This window comes from Bombina bombina, chromosome 1, assembly GCF_027579735.1.
Source record: "Bombina bombina isolate aBomBom1 chromosome 1, aBomBom1.pri, whole genome shotgun sequence".
In the NCBI taxonomy this organism is placed as follows: Eukaryota; Metazoa; Chordata; class Amphibia; order Anura; family Bombinatoridae; genus Bombina; species Bombina bombina.
In genome coordinates this window covers 1,081,719,607-1,081,735,351 of record NC_069499.1, presented here as the reverse complement: position 1 = coordinate 1,081,735,351, position 15,745 = coordinate 1,081,719,607, and the positions used below count along the sequence as shown (strand labels likewise).

The following is a 15,745-nucleotide window of genomic DNA, read 5'->3' as shown; positions in this document are numbered from 1 at the left end:
AATGAAGCTCTCCGTCTTCACGTTCTGCAAACTGTGACGCAGTATCTGACATGGCTCTCACCTCATCCGCGCGCTCTGTCCTTAACCCAGAGCTATTGCGCTTGCCTCTTAATTCTGGCAATTTAGATAATACTTCTGTCATAACAGTAGCCATGTCTTGCAAAGTGATTTGTAAGGGCCTCCCTGATGTACTTGGCGCCACAATATCACGCACCTCCTGAGCGGGAGGCGAAGGTACTGACACGTGAGGAGAGTTAGTCGGCATAACTTCCCCCTCGTTGTCTGGTGATAATTTCTTTACATGTAAAGATTGACTTTTATTTAAAGTAGCATCAATGCAATTAGTACATAAATTTCTATTGGGCTCCACATTGGCCTTTAAACATAGTGAACAAAGAGATTCATCTGTGTCAGACATGTTTAAACAGACTAGCAATGAGACTAGCAAGCTTGGAAATACTTTTCTAAATAAATTTACAAGCAATATAAAAAACGCTACTGTGCCTTTAAGAAGCACAAAAAGCTGTCACAGTTGAAATAACAATGAACCAAAATAGTTATAGCAACCAATTTTTCACAGTAAATGTATTAAGTTAGCAAAGGATTGCACCCACCAGCAAATGGATGATTAACCCCTTAATACCCAAAAACGGATAACAATTTAATAATTAACGTTTTTCTCACAGTCAAAACACACTGTCACAGGTCTGCTGTGACTGATTACCTCCCTCAAAATGAATTTTTGAAGACCCCTGAGCTCTCTAGAGACGATCTGGATCATGGAGAATGAAGTAGACAGATTGTGACTGAATTTTTACTGCGCAAAAAAGCTCTAAAATAGGCCCCTCCCACTCATATTACAACAGGGTGGAAGCTCAGAAAACTGTTTCTATGCAGAAAACAAAGATGGCCATGTGGTAAAAATCATGCCCCAATAAGTTTTATCACCAAGTACCTCACAAAAAACGATTAACATGCCAGTAAACGTTTAAACATACATTTGAAAAGTTATGAATTGTTATTAATAAGCCTGCTACCAGTCGCTTTTACTGCAGTTAAGGCTCATACAATATTTCAGTATTAACAGTATTTTCAGAGTCAATTCCATTCCTTAGAAAAATACATTCAGTGTACACACACTCATCAGCCTAATACCAGTCGCTATCACTGCATTTAAGGCTGAACTTACTTTACATTGGTATCAGCAGTATTTTCTCAGTCAATTCCATTCCTCAGAAAAATAATTACTGCACATACCTCATTTGCAGGGGGGCCCTGCATGCTATTCCCCTTCTCTGAAGTTACCTCACTCCTCAGATGAGAACAGCCAGTGGATCTTAGTTACGTCTGCTAAGATCATAGAAAACGCAGGCAGATTCTTCTTCTAATGCTGCCTGAGAATAAACAGCACACTCCGGTGCCATTTAAAATAACAAACTTTTGATTGTAGAAATAAACTAAGTTAAAAAACACCACAGACCTCTCACAGCGACCTATCTAGTTAGGCTGCAAGAGAATGACTGAATATGACATGTGAGGGGAGGAGCTATGTAGCAGCTCTGCTGGGTGATCCTCTTGCAGCTTCCTGTTAGGAAGAGATATATTCCATAAGTAATGGATGACCCGTGGACTGACTACACTTAACAAGAGAAAGTAAGGTTAAAAAATTTCACGACGTACTCCCTTTTAAAGAAAAAAATAAGAAAAGTTTCAAACCTGAAATGATTTGCATGCACAATTTACTTACCAAGGTACCACCTAAAAACATTTTAGGACTGAGACTCAAACCTTTCCCATTATAAATTGACCCTAAAAGTGTAGCTTTTATTGATTTCCATCATTACATTAGGACTTGAGTTCTAAGCCCTAAGGATCAAGAATGTGTGCAAAATGTGTATGTACCTTGTAATGTGACCTAGAGATCGGTTTTGGTTCCAAGGAGCAAGGTCCATCATGAGCTCAAATATTGAAGTTTCTGTATAACTAAAATTTAATGGCTGCCATAGTTAAACCAAGTAAAATTTAAAAAAAAATGGTGAATTTGCAATACTAATACATAGACGTAATCGCTCAAGAAAATTAAAAATGATCAAGCAACCAACTTTACAATTATTGGTCCACTTTTGATGGACTGACCCATATGTGAATCAAGGCTAGGATATTTCTTGATGTTTAACATGTTAATAGTAGCTGCTTCTTCCCATTGGGATATTGACCTCTTTCATTTTTTTTCTCCAGATAACTGTTTAAAAAATAGTTTTTAGTATCTGCAAAAAATCTTTTTTGTCATATGAAAATGTTAATGATAACATTATAGCCCCTTCCTTCATAATACTTCTTGAAAGCTTTGTTAATAAAAGTTATACTCATACTTCTTCAGTGAATGTAGTGACCCTTCTTGATTAGATTTGGCAATACTTTTAAAGTTTTTATTTTTCAGTTGTAAAGCCAAATGTTTCAAAATCTATAATTGGCTTATAACTGTGTTGCCTTTTGTTTAAACATCTTTTATTGCATCCTCTTTATTCAGGTGATTTAAATGCTTTCAAATTTGGGAGCAACCTACCAAAGATACCTTTGCTGAGACAATTTCCATTGAGTGATTAGTGCTAATGAATTTATACTTACGGGCATAATAATATATGTTAACTATGAATAATACTTTATTAAAGGGACAGTCGACTCCAGCATTTTTTGTTTAAAAAGATAATACTTTTATTATCTATTCCCCAGTTTTGCATAACCAACACGGTTATATTAATACACGTTTTACCTCTGTGATTACTTTGTATCTAAGCTTCTGCAGACTGCCCCCTTATTTCAGTTCTTTAGACAGACTTTTAACCAATCAGTGATGATTTCTAGGTAACTCCATGGGAGTGAGCACAATGTTATCTATATCGCACACATGAGCTAGTGATGTCTACCTGAAACATCACAGTGCAATAATCTATATAATACAAAACTTAAATATACATATATATAATTTAATCCATAACTAAAACATTACCACCTTTGAAATAATAATAATAAAAAAATATATATAATACTAATAAACTAGTGGCCACTAAAAAATAGTAATTCCAAGCATGCTGGATATTTGTGAAAAAACTAAGACTTCTTTCTTCCATGATTCAGATAGAGCAGGCAATTTTAAGCAACTTTCTAATTTACTCCTATTATCAATTTATCTTCATTCTTTTGGTATCTTTATTTAAAAAACAGGAATGTAAGCTTAGGAGCCGACCTATTTTTGGTTCAGCACCTGGGTAGCGCTTGCTAATTGGTGGCTAAAAGCGTTGCATCTGTGTTGCTTTTTCTATATGTATTGCCTCTTTGCAGTTAAACACTTAGAGGACCACTCAACGCAGTCAAATTGCATAATTAACAAGTCCATAATAAAAACACAATGATTTAACACCTACTCTGAATTTCAAATAAGCAGTAGATTTTTTTTTCTCACAAATAATTTTTTTCTCTCCCATTTTCCGCCCCCCTGTATCATGTGACAGACATCAGCCAAACACAGACTAGTATACGTATACCCTGTGAGCTTGTGCACATGCTCAGAAGTATCTTGTTCACCAGAAAGTGTGTATATAATAGATCTGTGCAACATTTGATAATGGAAGTAAATTGGAAAGTGTCTTACTCTTTCTGAATCATAACATTTTATTTTGACTTGAATGTCCCCTTAATAAAAAAGATCATTTGTATAAAATAGAATTCACCTTTTTAATGGAACAGTAATTATGGGCAATGACTGTGCATACATTTATTCATAACAATAAACTAAGATCATTTCTTATACAAACACATTTTGAATTGCAGAATTGTTTAGTAATTCATAATTGGAAATCACTTTTTTTTCCTCACTGTCCACTCTGCGACCCCCAGCAGGATCCCAGCGAAGAATAATTAGACCCCTGGAGCTAAATTGACATCAGTGGCAGAATAGTGTAGAAATAGTCTTGGGGTCATTTCCAGTTGTATATTTATGTGTAACTGATAGATTGTACGTCATTTTGTCAATTTGAATGATGAGTTGAAAGTTAAATTGAACAAACTACTTGATGCTAAAAATATCTGGGTTCTCGCTGTGGGTCTTGCTTCATGCTGTTTCCCCCAACCATTGGTAAAACAATCAGCTTTGAGTGGGGTTAAAAGCTCCTTGGAATATTAATGGCTGGCTGTAGGGGTTATTGACATCTTTATTAAAAAAAAAAAAAAAAAAAGACAAATTATTTTTCAGTTTTCACAGATTCTGATTTGTTTTCTAATTTTTTTTCTTTCTTTTCACAGGTTCTTTTTAACCAGTTCAAATATTTTTTCAATCTCTATTTTTTGCTCCTGGCATGTTCTCAATTTGTTCCTGAGATGCGGCTGGGACCTTTATATACATTCTGGGTTCCATTGGTGAGTAAAAGAATGAGGCATAATTTAATATGATTTATTTCCTTGAGAATTACAAAAGGTTGACATTCTTTAATTAGTCTTTTAAAATGTTATTTATTTTATTCCTTAATTTTTTTCAGGTACTGATATAAAAATACTTATTGAAATTAACCAAAAATAAATTTAAATGTTATTGTGATATCTAATTTTAAACATGGGGCTAGATAGATTCAGATAAGTGTATATCTAAAAAAAACAACTACTTCTTCCCATAGACTTGAATGGAGAGTGCAAACTGGAAAAAATGAAATCACCTTTCCCGGCCCTACCTCCACACCGTGAGCGTGCTCTGCTAAAGCGTTCCTCCTTCCTCCTAACATATATGTGCATGCGCTGTCTTCAATGTGTAATACTAAAGTAAACAGTGGATCACAGAGATTCACTGTTTACCTTAGTAAAAGCAGAGAAACAGGCAGCAAGTGAGTCATCCCCGTAGCAATAAACTAATATTTATTTAAAATTTATACAATTCCTTTTTTTTATAAAAAATAAAAGATTCAGTTGTATATTTTATACAATATATTCCGATGCAAAACCCTAAGTGTTAATGAATTATTACAAGTATTATTTTTCCCTAAGACATAGAGGGGGAAGGAGATAGAGGGGGAGGGTGGGAGAGAAAGAGAGAAGGCAAGAGAAAGAGGTTGAGAAAAGGAGGGTGATAGTGGGAGAGAGAGAGGGTGAATAGTGAGGCGGAGGGAGTGAGTGAGTAGGGGGGAAATAGAGAGCTGTAGAAAAAGATGGGGAGGGAGAGAGAAGGTGGTAAAAAAAGAGAGGGAGTGAAAGATGGGGAGGGAGAAGGGAAGAGACAGGCAGAGAGAGAGAGAATGGGGATTGAGAGAGATAGGTAGAGAGACATGGGGAGAGAATGGGAGATAGAGAGGAGGAGATTGTGGGAGAGAGAGGGAGTAGAGAGAGAGGGTCAAAAAGAGAGAGTAGGAAAAGAGAGGATTAGGAGAGAGAAACAGGGAGAGAGGAGGAGAGAGTAAGAGGAGGTTAGAAACATATGGGGTAGATAAAGGTGACAATAGAGAGAGAGGGGTGAGAGTGAAAGATTTAGAGAGAGAGAGAGGGGGAAGATAAAGTGGGTGAATGAGAGGGGCAGAGAAAAAGTAGGAGAAAAGAGTGAGAGAGAGTGGGTGGGGGGGAGTGATAGGGGAGGAGAGAGAAGGGGTAGAGAGAGATGGGGAGGAAGAGAGATGAGCGATAAAGTGGGTGAGAGAGAAAGTAAGAAAGAAAAGAGGGAGAGAGAGAGATAGGGGGAGAGTGGGAGGTGTATAGAGAGGGAAAGTGAGAGGGGAAGAGTGAGAAGGGGTAGAGAGAGACAGAGGGGGGGAGAGTAGGTGGTGTATATTGAGAGAAGGATGTGGAAAGTGAGAAAGGGGGGAGAGAGAGACAGATATTACAATTATAATACCTGTGGTGACCATGTGGAAGATTGTGTTAGTTTAAAGATTATGGAAAAAAATTGTAAATAAATTAAACTTGTCATATTCCCCTTTGTTCAGAAATAGCAGACATGCATGGCTTTGCCATTGTTTTTTGGTAATTAGGCCACTAATTGCAGCTGGGGACCATACTTCTGAAATATCTGGCAGTGAAGGGGTTAATTAGTTAGCTGGCATGGGTTGCATTCTAGTGTAAGGATTACCATCCCACGTGACACTACCCACTTCCTTGGTCGCTCCTAAACAGCTCTTTCCCCCTCCACCCACACTCAATCACCACCATCTTAGGTACTGGCAGAAGGTCATTTTTTATTTTATTTATAAATTAATTTTATTTTTGTATTTTCTGTAGTGTATGATCCCCCCCTTATCCTCTCTCATTCCTCCCTAACAGCTCTATAATCCTCCCCCTCCCAATGGTGTCTGCCATCTTCGGTACTAGCAGCTGTCTGCCAGTACCCATTTTGCAGTTGCATTTGTATATTTTTTTATTTATTTTATTTTTTAGTGTAGCGGTCCCCCACCCCTCATTGCCCATTTTTCTGTAGTGCAGCGCCCCCATCCTTTTCTCACCCTTCCATATACATACACATCATTTTGGGTTAAGGGGTTAAAATGATATCCTCTGTCTGAATCACAAAAGAACATTTATGGGTTCATATTCATTTTAATAATGTGTGTCCCTTTAATAAATCACAATTTGACATAATCCCATTTCTCTCACTAACTTAGCAGAAACCTAAGTCTGACTTTACACTCAGGGCTTGCACTCTGTATTCTCTCCTACTGGGCACATTCCAGATTTTCTATTTCTATAGTATTTGAAGGACATCTGGTTGATGAATTTAGCTTTGCATTCCTAGTTGTTTATTATCCCCTCTAGTTTTCAAGCACTGTTTTTATGTGAACATTTACCTGGTTATAATTCTAAATTAATTTTCCCTCCCTCCCCAGGGATTCGTACTGGCTGTCACCATCATTCGAGAGGCATCGGAAGAGATCCGATGTTTCATACGGGATAAGGAAGTCAACTCGCAGATCTACAGCAAGCTCACAGCCAGAGGTCAGCTTGTTGGCCCCTGTATTGTTTTACTTCTGTTTCTTGCTTCCTCTGTCTGGCTGCTGAAACAGTGGGGAGCTCCGCTTAGCGTAATGCTGCTGACAGCTCAAAAAATAGACCAGGGAGTGAGTTGTGCACTAGGCAGGTGGAGTAATTGCTGATTTTGAGCTGCTGACCTGGTAGAACATCTGTGGTTTTTGAGAAATAGCATCTGGGCAGTGTCTAAGCACGTGTGTCAAACATGCAGCCCTGGAGTGCACATGCTGTACTCCCTACCTTTACTTTTACTTTCATTGTGGCTTACACCCTCGCTTTTATTTAAAGTGTGACCATTTTATCAGTATGATGAATGCCTGCAAAAAGACAACCCTTTGTGTTATGTTTTTGTGCATGTGATTTGGATGCTCTTTTATGTGTTACCAGGTCTAAACAGGTATGTCTATACTGTGTATGTGTGGTGGTGCAAATATTTATACCTCTTGAATGACAGCAAACTGATCTTTCAGGAATTTCAAACCATAAGAGTTAGAAGTTAACCCTTTAAATATTTTTTTTTATTTACTAACTAGTCGATAAGCCTGCCCACAGGGCAGTCTAATTTTTTGTTTAAACTACAGATGTAGAAACAACCTATTTTGTAACTCTTTTTATATAAATAAGTGGGAAAGCCTGCCCAAAAGGGCAGCCTTTTGTGGTGACGGAACCACCCTGCCATTTTCGGAAGGGCGGTCTATTGTGGTGACGGAACCACCCTGCCATTTTTGGAATCCACCTAGATTCAGTTTATGCTGCATCTAGGTGGATTCTTTCACCACCCTGCCATCCAGGTGGATTCTGAAAATGGCAGGGTGGTGAAAGGAGCTGCATCCAGGTGGATTCTTTCACCACCCTGCCATTTTTGGAATCCACATGGATGCAGCTTACGCTGCATCCAGGTGGATTCTTTCACCACCCTGCTATCCAGGTGAATTCTTTAACCAACCCTTTTGCTCTCTCTCCCCCCTCTCTTTTGCTCTCCCCCCCTCTCTTTTGCTCTCCCACTCCCCTCTCTCTTTTGCTCTCCCCTCTCTCTTTTGCTCTCCCCTCTCTCTTTTGCTCTCCCCTCTCTCTTTTGCTCTCCCCTCTCTCTTTTGCTCTCCCCCTCTCTTTTGCTCTCTCCCCTCTCTTTTGCTCTCCCTCTCTTTTGCTCTCCCCTCTCCCCCTCTCTTTTGCTTCTCTCCCCTCTCTTTTGCTCTCCCTCTCCCCCTCTCTTTTGCTCTCCCTCTCCCCCTCTCTTTTGCTCTCCCTCTCTTTTGCTCTCCCTCTCCCCCTCTCTTTTGCTCTCCCTCTCTTCCCTCTCTTTTGCTCTCTCTCTCCCCTCTCTTTTGCTCTCTCTCCCCCCTCTCTTTTGCTCTCTCTCCCCCTCTCTTTTGCTCTCTCTCCCCTCTCTTTTGCTCTCTCCCCTCTGTTTTGCTCTCTCTCCCCTCTATTTTGCTCTCTCTCCCCTCTATTTTGCTCTCGCTCTCTCCCCTCTATTTTGCTCTCGCTCTCTCTCCTCTCTTTTGCTCTCTATCTCTCCCCCTCTCTTTTGCTCTCCTCTCTCTCTCTCTCCCCTCTCTTTTGCTCTCCTCTCTCATCCCTCTTTTGCTCTCTCTCTCCCTCTCTCTTTTGCTCTCTCTCTCCCCCCTCTCTTTTTGCTCTCTCTCTCCCCCACTTTTTTGCTCTCTCTCTTTTGTTCTCTCTCTCCCTCTCCTTTTGCACTCTCTCTCCAGCTCTCTTGTGGTCTCTCCCTCTCTTTTGCGCTTTCTCCCTCTCTTTTGCGCTCTCTCCCCCCTCTTTTGCTCTCCTTCCCCCCTTTCATTTGCTCTCTCCACTCTCATTTGCTCAACCCTCCCCCTCTCATTTGCTCTCTCTCTCCCCCCTCTCTTTTGCTCTATCTCCCTTCTCTTTTGCTCTCTCCCCTCTCTTTTGCTCTCTCTCCCCTCTCTCTTTTGCTCTGTCTCCCCCTCTTTTACCCTCCCCCCTCTCTTTTACCCTCCCCCCTCTCTTTTGCTCTCTCTCCCCCCTCTTTTGCTCTCTCTCTCCCTCTTTTGCTCTCTCTCTCCCTCTTTTGCTCTCTTTTCTCCCTCTTTTGCTCTCTTTCCCCTCTCTTTTGCTCTCTCTCCCCTCTCTTTTGCTCTCTCTTCCCTCTCTTTTATGCTTTTACTCTCCCTCTCTTTTGCTCTCTCACCCTCTCTCTCCTCCTCTCTTTTCCTTTCTCCCCCCCCCCCTTCTCTTTTGCTCTCTCTCATCCTTCTCTATCGGCCCCCTCTTTTACTCTCTCTCACCCCTCTTGTTCGCTCTCACAAAGACGGCCACGGCTGCTCCCGCCTGGCCCTGCCCAGCTCCGCCCCATCACGCCCCGCCTCTGTCACACCCAGTCGTCCTCTCAGGTCAGTTTGCCCACTTTCACTTCCAGCAATACAGCATCTGCTATCAGAAATTAAAGGGACAGTATACTGTAAAATAGTTTTTCCCTTAATGTGTTTACAATTGCTTTTTTACCAACTGCAGAGTAAAAAAATGTATGAAAATTAGCTTTTTAAGGTTTATTTCTGTATATTAAAGCTCTGATTTTGTGTTTTGAAGCCACAGCCTAATAAAATAGGTTGAGCTTGTAGGTATAATCAGATCTCATTACTGTATCACATTGTGCACATATACCTGCTTCTTTATCTTATATCTGTCCTTAAAACAATCACCAATACTTTGAGAGAACAATGGAAAATCAACATTTTATACCTATCTCTGCTTTATCACACTGGGAGTGTAATTTCTTCTGCTGGCTGTGTTTACAAAGCTTATCTATAGCTGGTACGCGCGGCCACAAACTTTCAGAATAGGTGGGGATACCACATGCTAAATTAACAATTTCAAATGACAATATAAGGGTAAAGGAGCTACTTGTAAACAATTTAATACACTCCAGCAGGTAAAGTGGATCATTGGGAACAAATTAAAGGGGAGAAATTTTTTGAGTAAACTGTCCCTTTAAGATTGCAAAAAAACTCTCTTGTGTAATCCCAATCCCTGCTCTTGGCCAACCAAGTATTCCAATTATTAAAGAGCAGGGGTTGTCAATTATTCTGGTTGGATCAATCTAGGCTAATTTATCTCCATCACCTCTGAAGTAGCAGGGAGGTTAGGAAAGAGCTGTTTAACGCTGCATGGAATCCAAAGATCGATCTGCAGCTTCTTAAATGGAATTCCTAGCTATATTGAAAATCCACTTGTTAAATCTGGAGATATAAAGCCTCAAAGTTGTCTTATAATTATATTGCTAGAACAATACAAGAAAAATGTCCAAATTCCAAAAATCCATGCCTAGATTTCACAAAAGCAAATAATTATAATTCTACATTTTTAAATTTTTAGATTATAAATTATAATACATATTAATACTTCTTTTAATATTTTTATAAGATATATTTTCATACCCATCATAAATGTAGAATAATCATGTAAACATTTGTTTTAGTCTTATTACAGTAGATAAAATATTAATAAAGTTCACATTAATGAATATTACATTTAAACAATAAGTGATCAGAATGAAATACTCAAAGTATTACCCCAGTTGAAACCACCGCTGATTCAATCAGCAGCGCTAGCTGCACATCTGAGTCGTGTGACTAATGCTGCTTATTGGATCAGAGGCAGTTTCCCCATAGGACCAGCAGTTCTCTGCAGATCCAGAGTGGCATTTCTACTGTGTGTTTAACCCGTTTTTCTTCTCAAACAGGAAGAGTCCACAGCTGCATTCATTACTTTTCAAATACCTCCCCCACTTCCTTCATCCCCCAGTCATTCCTAGCCTTTTGTCACAGGAGGTTGGCAGAGAAGTGTCAGAAGTTCGAGTTAAGTCTCTTATGGGGGGTTGTTACGGTTACCCTTAGTCTCGCTGAGAGATGGACCGCTTAGTAGCCTGGATCCCTATTGCTAAAGAGGGGAGAAGCTGCTTTCCATAGTATTCTATATGAGTCTCGCAAATATAGAATAATCTCCCTTAGCTGCAGTACAGCTAGGATACCCTTCTGCCCACAAAAACGAGTCAACGCTGCGATTGAGGGTCAAACAAGAACTCAGCACTGGGATGCCCAGCCTGCTTTTTATTAAGGTTACATGCACACAGGGCACTCCCAGGGGGAGAGGGGGGGGGGAAGCACAAAATCCCCCATCACACATTTAGATAGGAGAGCACTGTCCTTTGACAGGCCACAATAGGTTTACAGTACTATAGATAACAAGTTTACAAGTTCATCTTATCAATTAGCAGTCTGGCTCCAGAGGTGATTAGACAATGGGATTGGTTATCCCTAAACTTAGAGCTGAGGCCAGCAAAAATGTGTATTTAGGCAATAGTTTCTAAAAGCTGAAAAAAAAGAGTTAACTCTTTATGAAATGATACTTGTTACGGTTTTCTTGGAGCCCTTCTTCGGGCGCTGGCTTGCTGGTTCAGGCATTGCTGCTGGGAAATAAGCTCTTCACAACAAAATAACTAATGCTTCTGTAACAGTGCTCCCTTTCTGTGGAACACTCTGGCAGACACGGTCTGACCCCTTTTCGGGGCAGACTAAGGCTGTCCAGACCGCTGGTTATGCGGGGCTGAGGTCTGTTTGTCTGGACAAACCCGTCGGCGTTGCCATTCTGTTTCCCAGGTCTGTAAGTAATGGTGAAATTGAAGGGTTGCAACGATAAGCTCCAACGTAATAGCCTGCCGTTATCTCCAGAGACCCGGTTCAGCCACACCAACGGGTTATGGTCGGTGACCAGAGTGAACTCCTGACCATATAAATAGGGAGTCAATTTCTTTAATGCCCACACCAAAGCCAAACACTCCTTTTCGACCGCTGCATAGCTGACTTCGCGGGGCAGGAGCTTCCGGCTGATGTAGGCAACTGGATGCTCCCCTCCATCTTCGCCTACTTGGCTGAGGACAGCTCCCAGCCCGAACATGGAAGCGTCTGTATGGACGATAAAACGTTTGTTAAGGGCTGGGGCCGCCAAGACAGGAGCGTTAATTAGAGCATTTTTGAGAGCCTGGAAAGCCGTTTCACAGTGGGGAGACCACAGGACCTGTCGAGGTAAGTTCTTCTTGGTCAAGTCAGTCAGGGGTTTGGCAAGTGTGCTGTAGTCTGGTACGAACCGTCTATAGTACCCTGCCGTGCCCAGGAAGGCTAGGACCTGAGTCTTAGTGATGGGGGTGGGCCAATTGGCGACAGCTTCTATTTTGGCCGGCTCTGGTCGCTGCTTTCCACACCCCCACCCGGTGACCCAGGTACTGTACCTCGGCCATCCCAAAGTGGCATTTTTCTGGCTTCAGAGTCAGGGCCAGCAGCCCGGATCTGATCCAGAACCATTCCCACATGAGCTAAGTGGTCCTCCCAGGACTCACTGTGGATCGCTATGTCATCCAGGTAGGCGCAAGCAAAACTCTGGAAGCCATCCAGGAGCCTATCCACCAAGCGCTGGAATGTAGCTGGGGCATTCTTCATCCCAAACGGCATTACCCTAAACTGATATAAGCCGAATGGGGTGACGAATGCCGACTTGGGGATAGCCTCCGGGGCCAGGGGAATCTGCCAGTAACCTTTGCAGAGGTCAATAGTGGTCAGGTAATTTCCCCTGGCTATACGATCGAGTAGCTCGTCTACCCTGGGCATAGGGTAAGCGTCCGTCACGGTATTTTCATTGAGCCTCAGATAGTCTACACAGAACCGGGTGTTCCCATCTTTCTTGGGCACCAAGACAACTGGGGAGGCCCATGGACTATCGGAGGGCTCAATTACCCTGAGCTGGAGCATCTCATCGATCTCCTTCTTCATTCCTGTCCTAACTGCTTCGGGGATTCGGTACGGAGCCTGGCGCAAGGGAGCTTGTCCCGGAGTATCTACCTGGTGGGGTGGTTAAAGTAGTGTACCCTGGCTTCGGGGAGAAGGTGAGGTGTTTGGACTGGAGGAGTTGGTTGAGCTGCTCCCTTTCAGTGGGGCTAAGTCGGTCCCCTATCTGAACCTGCGCCACTATACCTGTGGGGAGACTCTTTTCTAATAGGTCTGGGAATGGGTAAACTGTCGGGGTCTTCCTGAGGGGAACAACATACGGCCGTCACGTTCTCATGGTCGCTCAAAATATTCCTTGAGCAAGTTTACATGAAATGTCTTTCTAAGATTGTTGTCATGGCAGCTAGCTATCACATAAGTGGTGTCTCCCCTTTTCTCTACGATCTGGTAGGGACCCTGCCAGGACGCCTGCAATTTGTCTGTCTTCACCGGCTTAAGTACTAACACCTTTTGTCCTATGGTGAAGATTCTCTTTCGGGCCCCCCGGTCGTACCATACTTTCTGTCTTCTCTGGGCCAACTGGAGATTAGCCCGCACGGATTTGGCTAATTGCTCCATTCGGTCCCTGAGTTCCAGCACGTATGGCACAATGGGGACACCGTCAGCCTCCATCTCTCCCTCCCAGTGCTCCCGGATCAGGTTTAGGGGTCCCCGTACCTTTCTTCCGTAGAGCAACTCGAAGGGAGAGAACCCTGTCGTTTCCTGGGGCACCTCCCGATAAGCAAATAGGAGGTGCGGCAGGAAGCGTTCCCAGTCTCGGTATTCCTGAGTGAACGTCTTGAGCATTTGCTTGAGGGTCCCATTGAACCTCTCACACAGCCCGTTCGTCTGGGGGTGGTATGGGGAGCTCAGGAGGGACTTAATTTTGCAAACCTGCCAGAGTTGTTGGGTTAATTCAGCCGTAAATTGGGTGCCTCGGTCGGATAGGATTTCTTTTGGAAATCCTACCCGGGAGAACACCTGTACTAGTGCATTCGCTAACCGTATCCGCTTGTATGTTGGATAGGGCGACAGCCTCTGGGTACCTGGTAGCGTAGTCCACTACGGTAAGAATGTAGCGCTTACCAGAGGGACTAGGGGTAGCCAGTGGTCCCACTAGGTCAATAGCAACCCGGCTGAAGGGTTCCTCTACAATGGGCATATTTACTAGCTGGGCTTTAGGGTGATCGCCTCGCCTTCCTACTCGTTGACACACATCGCAGGTGTTACAGTAAGTTCTAACGTCAGCGTGCACCCCTGGCCAAAAGAACGTGTGAGTAATGCGGTGTAGGGTACGGGTAACGGCTAGGTGGCCTGCTAAGGGGATGTCGTGGCCTATTTTGAGGATTTCTTGACGGTATTTGTGGGGCACTACCAGCTGTCGCCTACGCTGTCCCCTTTTCTCTGTCCAGCGGTATAGTTTCCCTTTTTCCCATAAGAATGTTTCATTATCTGCCCCGCCCCCTCCGGTCTCTGCTCGTTCCCGGTACTTTTGTAAGGTCGGGTCAGTCTTAGACTCTGCCTCGAAAGCATCTGGGGTGTCCCAGGGTATGGGGCCTAACCTGTCAGGCAAGGTCGGGGTAGGTCTTACCTGTGTCTCCCGCACTGGTGAGAGCTCTCGCTCCGTCCGGGCTTGGGCCCGTGTAGTCACTGGGTCCGCCTCGTTGTTGCATACTGGAGCATAGGCAGAAGTCATGGGGCCCAAATCGTTGCCCAGTAGTACTTCGGCAGGTAAATTATCCATTAGGCCCACGTTCACAGCCCCCTTTCCCGCTCCCCAATCAAGATGCACTTTAGCTGTTGGAATTTTGTACACATCCCCCCCCGCCACTCTAACGGCCACAGTCTGTCCGGATCGCTTGTGCTCTGGCACCAAATGACTCTGTACCAGCGTGATAGTAGCCCCTGTGTCTCGCAATCCCTCGGTAGATCGCCCCTCGAGCCATACCCTCTGCCGATGGTGCTGGCGGTTATCTGAGGCAGCATATACAGGGTCTGCCTCGTGAAGCGGCCCCACATATCCCTCCATAGGGGCCTCTTGGTTAACACAGAGGGCCCGGGCCGGACGATAGGACCCAGAGGGGTAATTGTAATTCCTGGGTGTCTGGTGCGTATTAAGGGGGCAGCTAGCCATGAAATGCCCTGATTGCTTGCATCGGTGGCAAGTCGGTCTGTGACGCTCAGAGCTGTTATTGGGTGGTCCTGAGTGTCGGACGGGCCCTGTGGGCACCGGGGCTCGGAATTCAGCACGAGGGGGTGCACGGTAAACCTCTCTGGGTTCGACCCGTGTTGGAGCTCGGTAGTTCATGGGTTCGTGAAGACGGGAGTCATAATGTTCATCGGCCAATTTGGCTGCTTCTTCTAAGGTAGAAGGCCGTCTGTCTCGCAGCCATTCCTTCCCTTGCTGTTCCATGCCATTATAAAAATGTTCTAAGAGAAACAATTGTAAAATTTCCTCCCCAGTCACCGCTTTACGTTCCGCTCAGCCAGTGATTTGCCGCTCTCCGCATTCGGTGCGCCCATTCCATATGGGTATCGTTAGGCTTCTTTTCCGTGCCCCGAAACTGTCGGCGATACGTGTCCGGAGTTACAGCGTACCGTCGCAACAGTGTCTCCTTAACTAGCTCATACTGTGTCACTTCCTTAGCACCCAGAGTACGAAAGGCTTCCAGGGCTCGCCCGGATAGTTTCCCAGACAATATCGTGGGCCACTCTCTGTTGGGAATCTGGTGCAGGGCACATTGCCTTTCGAAGTCCGCCAAATATTCATCAATCCCTGTCTCGCTCTCTAGAAAGGGTCGAAATGCCGTATAGGGTATCTTGGGCCTCCCAGCATTTTCGACAGGGATGATTACCTGCGGGGCTACAGCATTGCGGTGTGCGTTCGCTAGGTTGAGTTCGTCTCGTATATCCTCGTCCGCCTCCGCCATCAACTGCTGTACCAA

General features: G+C 43.7%; 1 protein-coding gene across 1 annotated transcript in view; it reads left to right on the top strand.

The window, feature by feature from the left end:
• ATP9A (ATPase phospholipid transporting 9A (putative)) overlaps positions 1-15,745 on the top strand; it is a 421,913-nt gene that overhangs the window by 92,301 nt on the left and 313,867 nt on the right. Inside the window, exons 3-4 of the mRNA XM_053693787.1 lie at positions 4,303-4,416; positions 6,858-6,966. Coding sequence (XP_053549762.1) covers positions 4,303-4,416; positions 6,858-6,966 — 223 coding nt within the window. The remainder of the gene's footprint in view (positions 1-4,302; positions 4,417-6,857; positions 6,967-15,745) is intronic.